The sequence below is a fragment of the Mytilus californianus genome, unplaced genomic scaffold, assembly GCF_021869535.1.
Source record: "Mytilus californianus isolate M0D057914Y unplaced genomic scaffold, xbMytCali1.0.p SCAF_3, whole genome shotgun sequence".
In the NCBI taxonomy this organism is placed as follows: domain Eukaryota; kingdom Metazoa; phylum Mollusca; class Bivalvia; order Mytilida; family Mytilidae; genus Mytilus; species Mytilus californianus.
Genome location: NW_026262679.1, coordinates 108006063 through 108026737, shown reverse-complemented (window position 1 = coordinate 108026737; position 20675 = coordinate 108006063). Strand labels below are relative to the sequence as shown.

The window sequence follows — 20675 nt, the reverse complement described above, 5'->3', positions numbered from 1 at the left end:
GTTTCCATTCTCAGTTTTATATATATTATATAGTTTTGTTTTATTATCCCAATTTCAATTTTTACATTTATGTAGGCAAAAAACATTGAGACGAATTGATTTTACATTGTATATAGTACTACCGGTATATATTCTTCGTAATTTCATAGGACTTGTTATTTTTTAATGTTTTTGTTGAAGAATCCAGCACTGAATGAGTTAACGTGCTAGGTCCACTTCCAAATTTCATTTTTTTTCGTGTTAAGACTATTCAGATGTGGTACGTTTTCTTGGTTTTCTGTACGTATTTGTTTATGTCATTTAGGTGTTGAGTGCAGGTCGTTTCTTCTACAATTGAAATTTATATTTGTTATGACCCTATGATTTTTTTCATTTTTTTGTGGGTTGCACTTCAGAAAGTTTATGTCTTTGCTTCATTGTGTATAAAGTATCATCTTCTTGCCTTAATTGTTATTTCCTTCATGGGGTGTCTTTGTAAACTAGTTCAAAATTCTAAAGACTTCATCTTTATCCCAGAAGTTGTCAGAGAATTTATGGGCTTTTAAACTTTCATGCAAGTGTTTTCTTCTTTGGGAAGTTAGGTCTTTGATTTTTTAGACCCTACTTACTGTGCTTAATTGGCTTCATGAAATAGTAATATTATAGTCACTTTAAATAAACTTTCACACATTTTAAAAGCCAAACCTTAATAAAAACTGTTCCAATTCATTAGGATAGCCCAGTTTCATTATCAGTCCTCACTAAAAGCTTTTAAAAGATTGAAAAGACCTTTTAATTTTAAACCATGTTACTTTGTTTTACTACATCCCCATAATAAAATAAACGAGTGAGAGGTTGTTAAACTTTCCAATGTTTATTATAAAGATGCTTTAATTTAATCTATAGTCTCTGAGATCATTATTGCGTAACTGACTATTAAATCATGTTAGCAATGCTGTGAAATTAATTCTTACATGCAACCATTTAAACCTTCAAGTAACCCAACTAAGCCTGTAGATATCATTTTTATATTTGAAAAGGACTAAAAATTGACAATTAGTACAACGTGTTTAGAACACTGAAATCTAGAATTGTTTTACCGTAGAACTGTTCTAGGGTAGAACTGTCAGAATAAGTTTTAGGATAGAACTGTCAGAATAAGTTCTAGGGTAGATATGTCAGAATCAGTTTTAGGATAGAACTGTGGGAATAAGTTCTAGGGTAGAAATGTCAGAATAAGTTCTAGGGTAGAAATGTCAGAATATATTCTAGGGTAGAAATGTCAGAATAGGTTCTAGGGTTGAACTGTCGGAATAAGTTCTAGGATAGAACTGTCGGAATAAGTTCTAGTGTAGAACTGTCAGAATCAGTTCTAGGATAGAACTGTCGGTATAAGTTATAGGGTAGAACTGTCAGAATCAGTTTTAGGATAGAAATGTCAGAATAAGTTCTAGGGTAGAACTGTCGGAATAAGTTCTAGTGTAGAACTGTCAGAATCAGTTCTAGGGTAGAACTGTCGGAATAAGTTCTAGGGTAGAACTGTCAGAATCAGTTCTAGTGTAGAACTGTCGGAATAAGTTCTAGGGAAGAAATATCAGAATCAGTTTTATGATAGAACTGTCGGAATAAGTTCTAGGGTAGAAATGTCAGAATCAGTTTTATGATAGTCTGATAGTCGGAATAAGTTCTAGGGTAGAACTGTCAGAATCGGTTCTAGGATAGAACTGTCGGATTAAGTTCTAGGGTAGAAATGTCAAAAACTGTTCTAGAATAAAAGTGTCAGAATCAGGTCTAAGGTAGAACTTTTCTAAAAGACTATTCTAGAGCAGCTTTCTGCTCGTTATATAGAACAGTGCAGTATATAAATAATGAGAAAATATATGAATGTATTTTGTCGTTGTCTCTGGATTAATAAGATAAATAAAATAGATGACACGAACGACTATACTATGAATATATATAAAACTTTCAGGATCTATTCTATAGTCAAACACTGTTCGTACAAGGGTAGAACTGTCAAGACTGTTTGAAGGTAGAACTGTTCAAAACCGTTCTAATGTATGTAGAACTTTCAAAATCTGTTCTTTATACAACTTCCCCAAAAAAGTTCTCTGCTAGAACTGTCCAAAAACTGTTTTCTGTTAGAACTGTCAAAATCTGTTCTCTGTTAGAACTGCCCCAAAACTCTTCTCTGTTAGAACTGTCCAAAGTTGTTCTAGGTCAAACTGTCAAAAAAAGCTGATTTAGGGTATTATTTTAACACTATCATCATATACGGGACTTTTTTGTGGTATATTGTGCTCCATCAATCAATTTAATCGTTTTTTAATCATAAGGGAAAGTAAACTCCCTTTTGGTTTTGAAATGTGTCCGATTTGTCATTCTAGAGTTATTGGAACTGTCAGAGAAATCGGGCCAATTTACCCTGAATTTATTTCATACTATAGGGCCATTTTCAATATGTTGTTCAATCTTTGCCAAAATTTACAGTATCACCGCTTCATATGTACTCTTTCAGGTTGGAATAACAAATACGATGTATTTCTGAAAGTAAAGCACAGATCGAAAAATACCTCAATGCGAAAGAGTTTTGCAATTTGTAGTATATGTACAAAAATTGAACGATAAAGACATTTTTTAACAAAATCAAAACAACAAATCAATCTAAAGTAAAGCTATGCATTGTATGCACAATCTTTCAAATAATTCAGGGTGTCCTTCGATGCTAAAAACTAAAAAATGTAAAATTTTCCATGATTGTTCACCAAAATTGTCTCTAACAGCGATGTATAGCACAGATATCTTTTGATTTAATGGAAGAATATAAAAGTGTGGCAAAATCCTTTATGTAGATTGTTCAGACTTTTTACTATCCATATACCACTAGGTTTCACAAACTTTAGGATTTTGACCACATGAATGAAACAAATTCAAGGAAAATTGCCCCTCCTCCTTTATGGGTATATTTTACAACTTAGGATGTTGTTCTGTAAGTATTTCTACAGGATCGTTTTCCCGACTTTTGATTTAACGCCTTCAAAGGTATCTTATTCTTGCAATAATTTCAATATGCATAAGACAGGCGTGTCATGCACTCCTGACTCAGCTGTTTATTGCATGTATTTCGACACACATTACAGCTTTTAAATAACAAATGGTAACTCTGGCAATGCTTATTGCATAGTGTAATATGATTAAAGATTATGTTTCCTTCAAGTATCACTTAAGAAGCAATATTTGTCGAAACACACATCTGGTGGCTGCAGTTTTAAATGGGTGCCTTTTAATGTTATTAATAACACTGATGGTCCCCGAGGATGGATAACACCAGTAGCTAGAACTTCGTCACTGTCATACAAATACGGATCAGATCATTTTTAAGAAAATTGGCAGTGACATAACTTCGTGATGGTCCGGACTTTATTGTTAATACAAATGGTTAAAATCCATAAATAGAATTAAAATAAAAACATAGTATAATACAAGACTTAATTTGATAAGGGAAGTATAATATTAAACTGTTGAAACATTATATGCAAGTTTAAAAGACGTAATTAAAAAGATGAATCATAATTCATATTAAAATATTTTTACAGTGTGACAGTATGATAGAAAACGTGTATGCACATGCAAGTGAAAATTGCAAAATTAAATTGTCGATTTTTATGAACATTTTTAATGAAGACAGTTAAATGACAACCTTAATTTATTAGTTTGATCAAATTTAACGTGTTTAAAGTGGCATTAGCTGTCAAATTCATGTTCACCGAATTCTCATATTTATAGCATGCTTAAACGTATATCCAAATTACAAAAAGTCTAAAATAAACAATTAACAATGCATGGAAATAATATGCATCAACATTCTGTGTGTATTTTTGTCTAGATGCCATCTAATTAACCACCGAGAGACTTCCGAAGACTGCCGACGGTCATATAATCCGATATAAACATAAATATAAATACAAATAGATAGTGACCACGTGCAATTGGATTTTTCTTATCAAAAAGCATGTTTATCATCATTTTTACCTGTATAAGAATGATTTTTCGGGAATCAAATCAGTCAGCCAAACGGTTCATCCTTGTTTCAATTTAAATGTTGACATTTGTTTTCCTTTTATTAGCTGAATACATGCGTAACCCATGTCCAGCTAAGGGGTTAAATTGAAGGTCACATGAATACGGATTCAACGAGGTCGAATTATTCACTTGCAAGTATATTAGGACAAGAACAAATAAACAACATATACAAAATGTATCAAACTAGAAGACATGCTCTGCAAAGTGAGTCGACTAGGAAATGTTGGACTACCACTGGATACTCATGATATGTCGGATCATGCTTCACCACAGGCCACCTACGATCCTGCAATAGCTATTTAAAAAGAAGAGTCTGTGGTGTTTTTCGCGATTAATTAGATTGAACGTCCCCTTTCCGATCGGACGTGCCTGTGTCTTTATAGTCTAACTCAGCTATACAGCTGTATACAAACGGACGGCCTTTATAGGAGTCATTTAACTCGTATAGAACGCCATTCACTAATTTATATCTTCTCCATTAGGTATGGAAAACCATCATTTTTTTAAGATTATTTTCCGGCGCATGCCTGTTTGAGGTTGCTTTTTAGATTTCAGATACTCTGCTAGTGTTATGATATCTGTTGCACATATTTCGTGGAGGTACGCTCGGACAATTGTAATTTGAGGTACTTTGAGGTTTTTTGCATGTTTTCGTATGCAGTCTATACGTCTGTGGCATTTCAACTTTTAAAAGAAGTAATATAGCATGTCATGCATTGGGTTTGTTAACACATCGTGAGTGATCTGGATGATGAACACCTTAGTACTCTTTCCAATATACCTCTTTTTTCTAAAGTGCATGCTTGTGAAAACAATCTGATTAAATTACAAATCCTGTGTCTAATCATTTTTACTAGATTTTTGTAAAATTGATTTTAAAAATCATTAAAATTCAGGCTTTATCTTAAAATCATCAAGAATACCAACTTTCGTGATAAGAATCATTTTAACATTACATTATTCGCTTGATTTAAAAGTAGTTTACATATAATTACAATTACACATCTAAAAAATTCTGAAATTACTATTTCTTTTGTATTCAGGTCTTAAAAAAGAATAATTATAAACATTGAAACTAAATCGATTTAAAAGTAAGAGTTTATTTATATTTCTTTATAATAAAATAGCTTTTAATATGCCAAAATAAATTATAACAACTATGAAGTCACGGTACGTGACAGATAAAAGTATACTTTTCTACATAATATAAAGAAAATTCACGAATACGTTTGTAATATAATACTATATAATTAAGTCATTTTTCAACTTAGACGTATACGAAATATGTGGTCATATGGTCTGAAATAATTTAGAATAAACAAAAAAATGCAGAACTCATACAGCCTCCATCCGCCATTAATTATTTCATATCAACTGCATTATGAATGTATGAAGTCAGAATTCCAATGTTTTAGGTAGTTTTCTTCCTATGTTTTATCATTAGAACTATGGATGTATAATTTTGACAATGTGATACTTCCATGTTTGAATTTGATGGAACCATTGAAATTTGACATTTGATATTTGAGTTAAATTCGGTTGCATTTTTTTTTACTTTGAAAACATTGGGTTTTTTTATAACGAAATTTAAAAGGTCAGTGTAGTATGGTATTTTGACCGATTGAAAACTGACCTTGTGATCGGTTAAAGTCAGAAATAGTTACTCTCCGCTCGTGACAAATGACTTTTATTTGAAATATGCTCATCATTATTTGAGAAATTCCATTCGAAGGGGACACGATTCCGATATTGAATAAACATAATGTTTTTAAAAGGTTACCAAGATGATGAGTCCAAATAAAAATTATTCAAGATTTCTTACTATGATATAAAGAAAAATGAAATGCGGTGAATAAAACGTTTATGATAATGATGAGGGTGGGGATATGGGTGTTGAAGAAGTGAACTACATGCACTAGTTATTGCCGGACTGTCAAAATTCTTTATAAGTGAAATGATTAACAATTTAATGAATGGTCTTTTTAGTATATCCATGCTAAAGCATACCTTAGAAATAAGATCGAAGTAAACTGTATATTATGTTAGAAGGGTAAACCAAACTCTAACTAGATAAAACATACTATCTCAAAAAGAGCATAACAATTACCAACACATTGATACTATCTGAATGGGTCAATATCCGCAATTCTTTTCTCAAGTAGGTGATAATGCTAGCTTTTTCTTCCATTCGTCTGTCGATATCATAAATCTGGATATGTATGATGGCTCGTTTCGAAACTCATACATTTTCATAGATGTGGTCAAATTTTCGGGTTACACAATGTGATTAATTTTTTCTACAAATTTGGAAACCCCTAAAGGCCCCGTGTGATGCGGCTTCAGCAAGTAAAAGCTTCCTATTTTCACACAGTTGAATTCTCTGGAAATTCAGTCTGTTCTATACAAACTTATTAAAAGCTCAATTTTATTTACATCTTTATTGTATTGTCTTTTTAAATATCACAAATGGTTAAGCTCAGTCAGTTATTTAAAATAGCACCATCTCCTATATCATTGCACGGAGATTTTTAATCTGCATATTATAATTGTGTTTCTCCTGTTGAGTCGCATTAGGGATGTTGAACCATCTATTTTCTCGTGCATGTTTTGACTATTTTTATGGTGTAAAGTTTTCACAAAAATACTTAATACAATCATACTTTACTCAACGATATGCAATGTATTACAATGTATAACTATTATCTTTCTGGACATTAAGGGAAACAATTGAAGTCTTGACCAAATTTCTTTCGGTGTCAGTTTCTAGTTGAAGGTCAGTCTATTGAGCATCCTGTGAATGTTGGTGATATGATTTATTAGAGGCAGGTTGAACAAGGTGATAAAAAAGTAACCAAACATCAAATTTCATGCATGTATTGAAAGTGTGTCCGAATGAAAGATAGAATATTCGGGTTTAGAATACCCCCACTTTTCAGAATACCCAAAATACTGAACAGTACAACAAACCACACCAAAGTATTAATTACAATATCCAAGTCCTTTGTAAAAAGGTAACTAGAGCTTTTACTATTGCAGTATCCAACGACCTTAGTAAGCAATTGCGAAAACATTTTCCTCTGAAAACACTGCAGTGATATGGATTAGATTTCCTTTAATAATTTCTAATGTCTTTTACCTTAAAACTCTGTCCAATGAGCTCAATTTTTTTTTTGCAACTTATCCTTAATTCCGTGAACAGGACAATCCACTGTCGAAAATAATAGATTTATGAACTTCTTAAAACTATGGTCGAAGTCTAAGTCCGCCGTCTGTTGTACATGTCCACCATGGTTTAAAAAAATATAATATGGAAAATTCGAAAGACATTATACATTTATGCATCCTTTTTTTGAAAGCCAAGGATAGTAAACAATGCTTGAGGAGGTCATACCCATAAACATCAAAGTAACACGTTACAAATTCCGTGCGTCCAAAGTGCTTTTCTGAATTAACCTTTTTTAGGAACGTTCAATCCTAAACATTTGAAATCCATGGAAGTAAAAATACGTAGTCTCGTTAGGAACTGTATGACCAAATAAAAGGGACATAAAAGACATATCTAAAGCCAACGAACTTTGTCTGAGAGAGTTTGAACCTTGCATTCTCAATAATTTCTTAATTTGTCAATTGGGAATTATAGCAATGTATGATATAAACAGATGCACTAACTAACGAGCTTAATATGATTGTTCCAACATCTTTCCGACTTTTACATTTTTACTTGTCCCTTGTTCTTTTTATTTTTCAACAGTAAATTTTTACGTTCTGCACATTTAACTGTTGAAAATAGTTTACAATTTAGAATTCTATTTTGTAATAGATTCAAAATTGTGTTCTACATATGTGTTAGACCAAAAGTCCATTACTCGCATCCTAGAAATTTACCCCTATTTAGAAGTACACCATTTTCATTTCAGACAAAGTTCTGGTTCAGAAAATAGAAAAAATAAATAGTTTTGAAAGTCATGCTGTCCTTCGTGTTTGCACTGCACTACATAATATGTCAAATATATTTATAATTCTTGAATTTAACCAATAATGACTTTTTAGTAAAAGCTATTCCACGACAAATATGTGAGATAAAAATGTAAATATTCAAATATCGAAATTAAACATAGATAAACATAGATAACACTTCAATATTTAAAAGATTTGTACTATTGTTATGACATAAGCATTATTGAATATTATATGTGGTTCGTTCGGGTCTCACACAGGGTATATAATGTGACATTCCCGGCTGAGGTTTTATATTCCCTGAGCCGAAATATTAAATTATTTTCACTGCAAATTACAAAATCCTTCACTTATGCGGCAAAATATCAGGTTGTGAGTATCAATATTTCTGTCGGTCATAAAGCATAAAAAGTCACCTACATACAAACAGAGCATATGAAAGCTATATACTTTATTGCAAACATCTTTCTAACGTAAAAATAATATATTTGTCAAGATGAAACCAAATGCATTTTAAGTGAAGGACACAAAATATACAGAAACATGTCCTGATTGTCTAACTGCATAGTCAATATTTCAACAACTAACTCTGTACTAGAAAATACATTAAAGAAGGGTAATCCGTAATATATGTGTAATTCAGGTCTAAGACAGTGAATAACCAGTATGAGTATGTTTCTACGTCTACCATGCTTTAAATGAAATTAGCATGCAAGGAACATTTATAACTCAATTAAACGACATTGGGTTCTATACAAATAATCACCTCATTAACACATCTATTATTAAAATTTATACAATTAGAATGTCTATACTTGTAGTTGCTAAATTAATAGAAAAATCTATAATTTGTTGTTGAATGTCATCAGTTATGTTGTTCGCTTTCATTTATCGACTCTAAATTTTAATATTGTTGAATTGGGAAACAAATGGGCTTGACAATTTGAAAAAAAAAACTGTGCTATAATGCTAACGAGGAAGTCTATACATTCTTTTTAAATCCGTGACTATATCTGGAAGTTACTGGTTAGAAATGTCTAATTAAGACATGTTAATTGTGAATTTCTTTTATATTTCTTGGACCATACATTTAAATTGGAATTAACACTTACAAACGACGAGAAAGGCGATTCATTAAGTGTTCTAGAAATGATAGAATGCTGTTTCGGAGGTCTACACAAACGATGATCCGCAATTTGTACATGGATAATATAAAATTGAAGATACATCAGTTTTCTAATTATTAAATGGAAACAGCAGTGAGACTTCCGCAATGTATACTGTCTGCGTCATATTGTGTATAATTCAAACCTGTTTTGTAGGGATGTACTTGGCACAATCACAGCTACTCACAACAGAGTTGTATCAACACCTTTTTCTTAATACCAACTATACGATAAATTTGTTACCAGTTTGTCAAAATGGCGGGAATGTTACAGTTAAACTGCAGACGGCGCTCAGACAAGTTATGGATGTGGTAAGTTACAAATTCATGGTACTTTGATAGAAGATTTTGTATATTTGCTGGTTATATTGGATATTATTATAGCTTGTCATTATTTCAGTGTAGTAATTTTATAAAGAAATTCTGTGGAAATTTTTGAAATTGGTTTATGCAATAACTCTCATTTTAGAAGTGTCAAAACATCGCATTTAATTGTATTTCTTGAATCCCCTTTGCATGATATTACCGTGATCATAAAACGCCGAAGCGAACTATTTTAAACAAAGAATGTCACACATGTAAATTTTCAGATTAGACGACTGTTCTAATACAAGAACGTAAAAATATGTCGCTAGTGAGTTGAAACATATCAACATCGTATCGGTTAACCAATTTGGGATGGTGACCAGAAAACAATATAGTGTTGGTTCTAGTAGTTCTTCATCATAACTGTTTTAGAGCAGAATTTGTGTCAGGGCACACACCTGTCAATGAAGTCCGTATAATGTGAACATACACGATCGTAAATCAAAAGTATTAATTACATTGTACGATATAAAAGCCATACGACAGGACAGAGGGTATATTACTGCTGAGAAAAGGGAAGTTGACAATTGGAAAGTTGAAATCGTACCGTTTGTCATACTATTTGATTCTACTTTGAAGTCGACTATATATGTCAATATCAAGGCTTTATGACAAAACAATAAACGAAAAACCAATACGACGGACAGCAACCAACGACAACCATTGAATTACAGGCCCCTGACTTGGGACAGACACATGGCATGCGGAGGGGTTAAGTTCACTGGGATATATGAGATGCAAGGGTTATCTAGTGACAGGAATTCATTAATTTATCTGAAAGTGAAATCAAAGAACTTGGCAAGACCCCTTTTCTGTTTGTCTTTGAGATGTTCTGCTTCATACGAGTACACAAACAAGTCGGCAGTAGGGTGCAAAATTTTTACCCATTGGATATCATCTTTGGTGTATTTGTTGTTGGAATCAATGTTGTTCTTCACAAAGTAAGATTTTCATGACCTAACCAAGGAATTTGTATCTACGATTCATATGTTTGTAGAAAAATCACTGTTTAATGAGAAGACGTATTCGATCATTCAAATGAGAATGAGGAATAATAGTATATAGAGCGTAGAAAAATCAAAAGTTTTCATATTAGTGCAAATTGAAACTATTGCGATTTAAGATTTCCGAGTAAATCTTAAGGAAGAATATATAAGAATACACATCTGATTGACATCGCTGGTTGAAGACTTCATCACAATATTTCTGAATGTTATCTAGCATAATACGCAAACGTTAGATTTTCTGATTTTTATAGAAGTATATAAACAATCTAGCGGCTATTTGAACGGCAGATGGCCGATATATTTAGAGTGAAATAAGCAAATTTTCATAAGGTTCTGAAGAGGTAAACACAATTTTCCCTGAAGTTATTTTATATTTGAGCCTTTTTCTTACAGTCTTTTGAAGAAAACTTCCGTCTTACATTTTTCTATACAAAACATCGAAAGCTTGCTGCATGCTACTGTGACGTGGCTAAGGATATAGAATTGCATTGACAACAATAATGCCTTTTAATTTGGGATAAGAAAAATAAGTTCAAAAGTAAACAATACAAGTGATCATAATTCTTCGATAAAGATGTACATGTATATTCTATTTGATATGTGAAATCGTTGGTTTATTTTATGCCTAAAAGTTTGAAGTTTGCAGTTTTCGTGAGAACATTTCTTTTGTGATATCATAATGGTCTTGTAGTTGATCACGAAATATAGCCGTATGGCAAATTGTTTTGTTTTTTATTCTTAATAAAAAGATTGATTTTTCTTTTAAAAATAACAGATCATTTTTTACGTAATGTCTAGGTCAATGTGGTCTCATAGTTCAGTGAATGTCGTTGGTTGCTGTCTCTCATATTTTTTTTTCGTGTTTAGATGTACATCCATTCTCATTGAACTAGTACACATGTTTGATTAGGGACCAGCTGAAGCCCGCCTCCGGGTGCGGGATTTTCTCGCTGTGTTGATGACCCATTTGTGGCTTTCGGCTGTTTTCTACTCTTTTGGTTGGGTTGTTGACTCTTTGACACATTCCCCATTTCCATTCTCAATTTTATAAATCGTTAGTTTTACCGTTTGAATTATTTCACATTTTGTCATGTTGTCTTTTTAAATGCATTTTAGTAGCTGATTAAATGGTATGGTTTTTAATCAGTGTTACAGTTCGTGCGGTGATCTATAGTGTTGTTTACATCTTTTTCATTTGGTCTCTGGTGGCTTTTTGTCTCATTGGCAACCATAGTTACCATCTTCTTATTTGTATATCATAATCCATCTACCTAATATATATACTCGATGTCAACTTCAGATCCTTAACTCATCGCAGCAAAAAAGTTACCCCGTAATGCACTGTGCCCTAAAGACAAATAAAAAATTGTTAAAGTACAATTTTATTTAAATGGTAAATTTACTAGTATTCATTGCCATTCGAAATTTTAACGCATTTTATAGTAATATATATTTGCGACAGTAAAGGTAAACTTATCAGCTGTAAAATTGATAATTATATGTTAACTCTGCTGAAAACAAGGATGTAGAAATTAAAGTATAAAATGGTGATATCTCATAGACGTTTACCCCCGATCTCCTTTTATTCCGAATCAATGCAGCATGAAAATAAGGTATTTAAATGTGCTTTTCATAGTTATGTATCAACATGTGTAAACGTAAGTTTAATTTGAAAACAGTTTTTTCTTGTTTCATCGATCAATCACTTTATTTCTTCTCTGAACTTTCTGATGTAGGGTATTATTTTGGAAAAGCAGGAGTTAGATATTTAACGGATTTTTCCTACTCATAATAAACAAACATTGAGTGGTTACCAGATGCGCATCCAGGATTTAGAAAAAAAGGGGACCCGGGGGCCCCAAACTAGACAAACTTTGGAGTGGAGTAGGTAAAAAGTCTAGTTTAACCATAAATGTAGCTCTATAAGGGCACCCCTCTAAATACGCCTCTGGTTACTCCCAAAATTTACATGGACTTATAGTAATGATATAATTCCAAAATACTCTTGTGCGTTTATTCCCAGATTGAAAATAGAAAAAAAACGTAAAAAGTATAGATCACGGTACACAAGCTATTGTATTAATAGTTTTATCAACGCGAAATGACAATGTTAATATTTAAGTATAAATAAATATGTTAGACTCAAGTAAATTTATTTAATATTTCTACTTGAAAAAAATAAAAGCTACGCTACCTATGAAAACCTCGGTTTGTCTTTTGAATATGTTTATACACTTTTATATACAGTACCTATTTGTTACAGAATGAAAGAGAACAGATTGTAACAGTTAATATCTGGTTCCGAATGGTAAGTCTAGAAGAAAAGGTGTAATATAAAAATGTTATCCAAGCATAATCCTTCAAACCTCGAGATATAACGACCAGCTGTAAGATTTAACAAATTATTGTCTGTGACATGTTCTTACTGTCTGGTGAGACTTGTTTAGGTACACAATACAGAAAGGTTAAAGGTTAAAGGTTAAAACATACCAAAGGCCAATCAAAATCTTGAGTCGAAAAAGCCCAAGCAACACGAAGGCAAAAAAAAAGAGACGAAAAAGACAAACAAGAGTACACAAAACTACACAGAAAACGAAATAGTGAGCATCGTGATCCCCAACAAAAACTTGGTGAACTCAGATTCTTCGAAAGGGAAATCGTTTCCTTTTCATCTAATGATACCCGTTATATTGTTATTACAAAAGTAGAACTCTCCTTTGCTATGTATTTGAAGCTTTTTTTTTTAACGTTTACTGTAGGTTTATTAAGAAAGAAATTTAGCCATTACTCAACTTACATTATACAAAATCGTCATAGTAGGAGTTGGTTCAGTATTTCCGAAGTTGTATCCAAGTTATCGGAAACTTAACAACAGATGATAATAATAGTCCGAAATAACCTTAATTTAATCAATCCAATTTGTATATGCGACTTCCTAAAATTGTCCGAATCTTTATTTGCGTTATGCCGGTATCACTAATTGAATTGTATTTTTTTTACAATACGATCGTAATTAAGATGTCTGTCAGCTCTCCTTATTGAATAGATCCGTGTTCCAAAAATATTCTTTTCAATAACGGATAAACATCAGAATATTTAAATGTTATTATATATGAATTAAAAAAATATATCAAAATAAGTAGTCTGTTTATTCCTGTTTATTCGACCCAGCCTCTGAGCATGTTTGTGTGTGTCACCGGTTAAGTTTACAGGTTCGGGACAAGTGTCAGAAAATTCCTGAAATAAAAATTTCTTAAGACATCTTCCCTCAAAACAAAAAAAAAAGAAAAAACTTTGCCTGAACCATGTCAATGCATTCAAGACGCATCTATTATAGCTAGCTAGGACAGCTTCTGATCTTTGCATTCAAGACGCATCTAGTATAGCTAGCTAGGACAGCTTCTGATCTTTGCATTCAAGACACATCTAGTATCGCTAGCTAGGACAGCTTTTGATCTTTGCATTCAAGACACATCTAGTATAGCTAGCTAGGACAGCTTCTGATCTTTGCATTCAAGACGCATCTAGCATAGCTAGCTAGGACAGCTTCTGATCTTTGCATTCAAGAAGCATCTAGCATAGCTAGCTAGGACAGCTTCTGATCTTTGCATTCAAGACGCATCTAGTATAGCTAGCTAGGACAGCTTCTGATCTTTGCATTCAAGACGCATCTAGTATAGCTAGCGAGGACAGCTTCTGATCTTTGCATTCAAGACGCATCTAGCATAGCTAGCTAGGACAGCTTCTGATCTTTGCATTCAAGATGCATCTAGTAAAGCTAGCTAGGACAGCTTCTGATCTTTGCATTCAAGACGCATCTAGCATAGCTAGCTAGGACAGCTTCTGATCTTTGCATTCAAAACGCATCTAACATAGCTAGCTAGGACAAATAAAAGTCCCACATTTGTTGCGTTGTGAAGTAGTATGTTATTTCTGTATGGACGGTGAGAGCGATTTGAGATCTAAAAGAACTAGTTTAACGCTGTCAAATGTCCACGTGTTTGTCCCAAGTCTGGAATCTCGTCAGTAAATGTCTTGTGTCTGTCTAAGACTTTATGTGTTTCGTTGTTTGAAGGATTGGGTGTTGATGGCAATACTTTATGTGTTTCGTTGTTTGAAGGATTGGCTGTTGATGGCAATACTTTATGTGTTTCGTTGTTTGAAGGATTGGGTGTTGATGGCAATACTTTATGTGTTTCGTTGTTTGAAGGATTGGGTGTTGATTGCAATACTTTATGTGTTTCGTTGTTTGAAGGATTGGGTGTTGATGGCAATACATTATGTGTTTCGTTGTTTGAAGGATTAGGTGTTGACGGCAATACTTTATGTGTTTCGTTGTTTGAAGGATTGGGTGTTGACGGCAATACTTTATGTGTTTCGTTGTTTGAAGGATTTGGTGTTGATGGCAATACTTTATGTGTTTCATTGTTTGAAGGATTGGGTGTTGACGGCAATACTTTATGTGTTTCGTTGTTTGAAGGATTGGGTGTTGATGGCAATACTTTATGTGTTTCATTGTTTGAAGGATTGGGTGTTGACGGCAATACTTTATGTGTTTCGTTGTTTGAAGGATTGGGTGTTGATGGCAATACTTTATGTGTTTCGTTGTTTGAAGGATTGGGTGTTGATGGCAATACTTTATGTGTTTCGTTGTTTTAAAGGATTGGGTGTTGACGGCAATATTTTATGTGTTTCGTTGTTTGAAGGATTGGGTGTTGATGGCAATACTTTATGTGTTTCGTTGTTTGAAGGATTGGGTGTTGACGGCAATACTTTATGTGTTTCGTTGTATGAAGGATTGGGTGTTGATGGCAACACTTTATGTGTTTCGTTGTTTTAAAGGATTGGGTGTTGACGGCAATACTTTATGTGTTTCGTTGTTTGAAGGATTGGGTGTTGATGGCAATACTTTATGTGTTTCGTTGTTTGAAGGATTGGGTGTTGATGGCAATACTTTATGTGTTTCGTTGTTTGAAGGATTGGGTGTTGATGGCAATACTTTGATTGTTTCTGTTTCATTTATTAACAACTGTTGTAGACTCGGGACGATTTATTTCTTGATACCATGTATAGACACCTGTCTATTTTTAAAGACTACATATTGCCATCTAGATGTCTTTTGGTTATATGTGTCGTTTCGTTGCTGTCTCAATTAGGTATTTTCCACATCTTTTTTTATTCGTCTTTGAAGTAAGCAAACATGACACTTAATCGCAAAACGTTATAAAATAAATTGCATTCCATATTGAGTTTACTTGATTGTCGTTGTTTTCACTCTAGATCTCATAGAGGTCTGTTTTTTTTTTTAAATTACCACGACGCGTACAATTAGAACTTACTCTTTTATATCTTTGAGTGAAAAATTAATACAAAAATGGCAACAAAGGTCCGTTTATTCACTTTTTGATTGAATTATATCTATTTAAAGTTTGTTTATCTGTTCATGGTTTGCCATACATACCCCACCACTATAACGTTTAAATATGGACTACATCTAACAAGATCGCAAATCAACGATGAAATCATTGGAGTTCCTTGTCATATGGAAAACGCGTTTTATTCCGACATGTTTTATGATTTAAAAGGACATTTAATTAAAGAAATCTATTTGTTACAAATTTTCAGAAAATATTTGATTATAGGATTCAAAATTGTTTTTGTATCTAGAATAGACAATATGTCCTTCTCTGTATATTTTCTTAATATCTTAGCTTTATGTAAGTGTAATTAGGATTCATGTCTTAAGAATAACTTGACATAACCTTTTTAATATGTATGAATACAGACTTTCTTGTGTAACGATCAATTAAGACATTGAATTGTTTTTAAACTACGGATAGTCATAACCCTGGGTCATAGTAACATTTGTTAGAGTGACACTTAGGACTTTATTCATCAGCAATACACCCATAGAATAAAAATTAAATAAATATACACAGAACAATAGCATACTGAGTGATTGTTATTCATGTACAAACAAAATTAAATAAATATACACAGCATAATAGCATACGTTTCAAACAATATCAAATTACATAAAACAGTACAAAATGATCAGTAACAACCGGGTTTTTCGTATTTCGATTTATGCAGAAATTGATACCAGTGGCACATAAAAATATAACGTTTTATTAAAGTGATACATTCTTCTTTCAATCAGAAATACTGAAATAGTAAATAATTTATCAGTTACGATTTATTAAATTGGAATGGTTCATTTTAACTATAATGAAATGGTGAATAATTTATCCGTTGCCATGTGGACATACTTCTTCAAATACTTAAAACTCTGATTTCAAGTACTAATCCGACTTTGTTACAAGTTAACAGCAATGTAATCATATTGTGATGGTATCAATTCAACTGTACAAATAAAACAAATGTAAAATCAAACTTGCGTAAAGTTGATGTCAAATACAAATTATAGACACGAGAAGACTAAACATACCTCTTGGTAATATGAAACATCATAGGAAGGTCACTTTTAAAAACAGCTGCCCAAGAGACAAATTTTTAATACAAAAGCAATTTGTGTATAAGGCAATATCTATATACAATTACATATAATACATATCGACTGCCCCAGAGATAGTATGTTATTAGATGCGATTGTGATACATATGTTTGTCTGGATACGAGTAAAAATTATATTAGATTTATATATTTTTTTCTAACAAACTAAAGCTGTATCATAAACATATAACTTTTAACGGTATGGCTTCACATAGCATATTGAGCTCTGTGGAGATTATCTTCTACCTGTTTACAAGTGACTGATACAAATCAACCGTAAACCTTTCAGACAAATATGAATTGTATTATGTCTGTTTGGGTTGCTCACCCAATTTTGTCAATATTACGGAACTATAAACATCTTTCATAAAAGTGGGAGGTTTAGCTAGCTATAAAACCAGGTTTAATCCACTATTTTCTTCATATACTGCCTGTTCAAGTCAGGAATATGACAATTGTTTCCCATCTGTTCCAATGATTTGATACTGTCAAGCGTTTGATTTTCAACGGTCAGATTTTATGGACTCCCCCTTTCTATTTTGCTATTTATGAACAGATCAATAATTCTTTATCACTATATTTAGTCTTGCATATATTTTTCGGCTGCAACAGAAACAACGTTAATCTTTGGCTGAATTTTGTTTGTGTAACATTATTCCGAGATGGTCTTTTGTCCGAATGCCATCGGACGTCAGAGTGTTTTTCATGTCCTTCATGCATATTCAGAACGGGAACCAATTATACAATATTTCAATAAGCTATAAAAATAGATGGACCACCCACTGCAACTTGGAAAACAGAGAACACATTTAGTATATCGGAATTCCATCCTTACAACATACAACGTATTAAGAGAGCTGTTTAATTGAAAGATTTGTATGTGATAAATTTGTCCAAATACGCTTTGGGCATCAGCTTCAGTCCCCATTCCTATGTAATAATTTTGGTTAATATTTCCTATGATAAGACTAATGAAGTGAATTGTTAGAATTTGCACAGAAAACGTCTTCAGTGCAGGTTAATATTCCATGATCACTGCTATGAATTTTAATGTTACAATAAAAGAGTTTAGAAAAGTAAGAACAGTGTAACTTAGAATGTTCTAGAAATAATCGAGTTAATGCTCGACGAACAAAATCCTGCACTTCTTTGGTTAGATACATTGATTAATTGTTTTCTTAACGCCCAGTGGCAAATATTTTATGCATATTCAGGATGAGATCAAATTAACAATAAAGGCTTTTCAAAATTGGTCGAGTGGGAACTTTGGTGTGTCATTGCAAAATGAGAGTATGTAAAAAAAAGGGGCAGAGATTTGGCCTTGCAACAGGCCTTTTAAGGACCTCGTAAAAAGTGTTGCAAGGATTATTTTATATCATTTATTCATCTGATTTAACGATCCCATTCCGACCGAATGTGACTGCGTATTCATACACCTTAAACAGGAACGGACATCCTTTACAGGGACCAAATTCTATACGCCGGGGTTCCCGTTTGAACTAAGCGTTTAATTTATTATTAATTATTAAACGTGTTGTTTTCAATATTTTATTCATAAATAATGCCTTGCAATGTACACATAAACTAAAAACCTTTCAGCAAGGTTCAATGTGTAAAGTCAAAGATTAAGATCACATTCCCTATGAATAGATTGAAGTATTTGGAAAAGTTTCGTTTCCGGACTATATTTTTTAATCCATTAACCTCAACTTTACAGTTCTTTATTGAAAATTATCCTTGGTGCTAAATCCTCACATTCATGTCAGAATTAACCATTTTTTGACATATATAAAGTCTACAACACAAGACCAAAATCACCAGTATCCGACACAGAAAAGACTTCTACTATAAATATCCTTAAAAATCGCAACTCGGCTTTATACCAATTGTGCTCCGAATTCTGTAATTTTGAAACTTATTTTAGCATATTGACCATTTTTAAATTTGTACAAAAGTCAAAATAGTAATAAACATAATTTTTAATATAAAGATGCATAATTGATGTATATATATGGATGTAATTGGCTTTGGCACATTTATTGAAATAGATTTTTGTGCCTCTAGATATCCTTTAGATGTGTATTGAAATTTGTATTTATTTTGAAACGATTGCCTGATTAAATGGGTTCAACTGAATAAAGATGTTCGTTTTATAGACTTAACATTTTATTGGAATTTAATTGGGTATTTTATAAACGAAACTTAAAGGATTTATCCTTTTACAATCACAAATGTTCCGACACTTTCATTTTGTGCTGTAGGGTAAAATGCATTGATAGAAAATTTTAACTTATATTATTTATTCATTGTATCAAATAGGAATATTAAAATCACGCCTTTTCGTGGGGTTGAATTACATTTTTTTTTTCAATTTTAAATGAATAAAAGGACAGTCATGTTTGGTTTACGAAATTTGACAGCAATCCAAAGACACAAAAAAAACTACACATCTTAAGGTCAAAATACAACAAATGTCACGCTCAAAAATCATCATTATAGTCTAGAGAAGTTGTGGATAGATTTAACAATCATCCTTATCGTCTTAGAACAGTTGTGGATAGATTTAACAAAGACTGTCAAAGATCTGCCATCAGTACCAAATTTCCTAAACAAAAACGACTTTCAGATATAATAAAAGACGACCACCGACATTGTTCCTAACTTGCCGTTGAATGATTGATTGTTGATTGTCTAGCGTCCAGTGGCAAATATTTCATGAACGAGTTGCCGTGATAGATAAACGAACTTGTGACAAGGTTATTGGCTTTGAACTAGCTGTCAGTAACTGCGAGTAATCTCAAATCTGTACTTATTGTATTTTTGTTGTGGGGATGTACAAGTACCCGTCCACGTCTACTCTGTGTTTTTGTTAGATGTATTCCTATTTGTATCCATCTGATGAGTTGAGCCTTTTCAACTGATTTTTATATTTTGTTCTTATGTTGTACTGTTACACCACTGTCCCAGGTTAGGGAGAGGGTTGAGCGCTCACAAACATGTTTAACCCCGCCACATTCTTTATGTGCCTGTCCCAAGTCAGGAGCCTGTAGTTCAGTGGTTGTCGTTGTTTCATGTCTGTCATATTTGTTTTTCGTAAATTGTTTTGTTTTAAATTAGGCCGTTAGTTTTCTCAGTTGAATTGTTTCATATTTTTCATGTCGGGGTCTTTTATAGCCGACCTTACGGTGTGGGTTTTTCTCATTATTGAAGGCCGTACGGTTGCCTATAATTGCTTACATCCACTCCATTTGAACTTTGGTGGATAGTTGTCTCATTGGCAATCATACCACATCTCCTTATTTTTATATTAAATAGATTTTCATCAATTATAAGAATTTTGTAAAAGCTAAGGTTCACCTAACTAAGTTGATCTTCCGAATTTAAAAAAATTCATAAATAAAAATATATTCTAAATAATTTTAGATAAATATTATATGCCGATCTTGTGGTTCACTGACATTGCATCAACTAAACATTTTGTGAACACGCTCCCATTATATGACAGCTAGAGAATTTCCTTTGTCATGATTCCAATACGTAATATCCTGTAATTTAGAAGTTTCTTTACAAACTAATCAATAAAGAATGAAAACTAACAAACCTCA

General features: G+C 32.5%; 1 protein-coding gene across 1 annotated transcript in view; it reads left to right on the top strand.

The window, feature by feature from the left end:
* The window catches only part of LOC127735730 (neuronal acetylcholine receptor subunit alpha-10-like), a 43539-nt gene that overhangs the window by 8331 nt on the left and 14533 nt on the right, over nt 1-20675 (top strand). Inside the window, exons 2-3 of the mRNA XM_052246013.1 lie at nt 9342-9496; nt 12821-12865. Of these exons, the coding sequence (XP_052101973.1) occupies nt 9342-9496; nt 12821-12865 (200 nt within the window). The remainder of the gene's footprint in view (nt 1-9341; nt 9497-12820; nt 12866-20675) is intronic.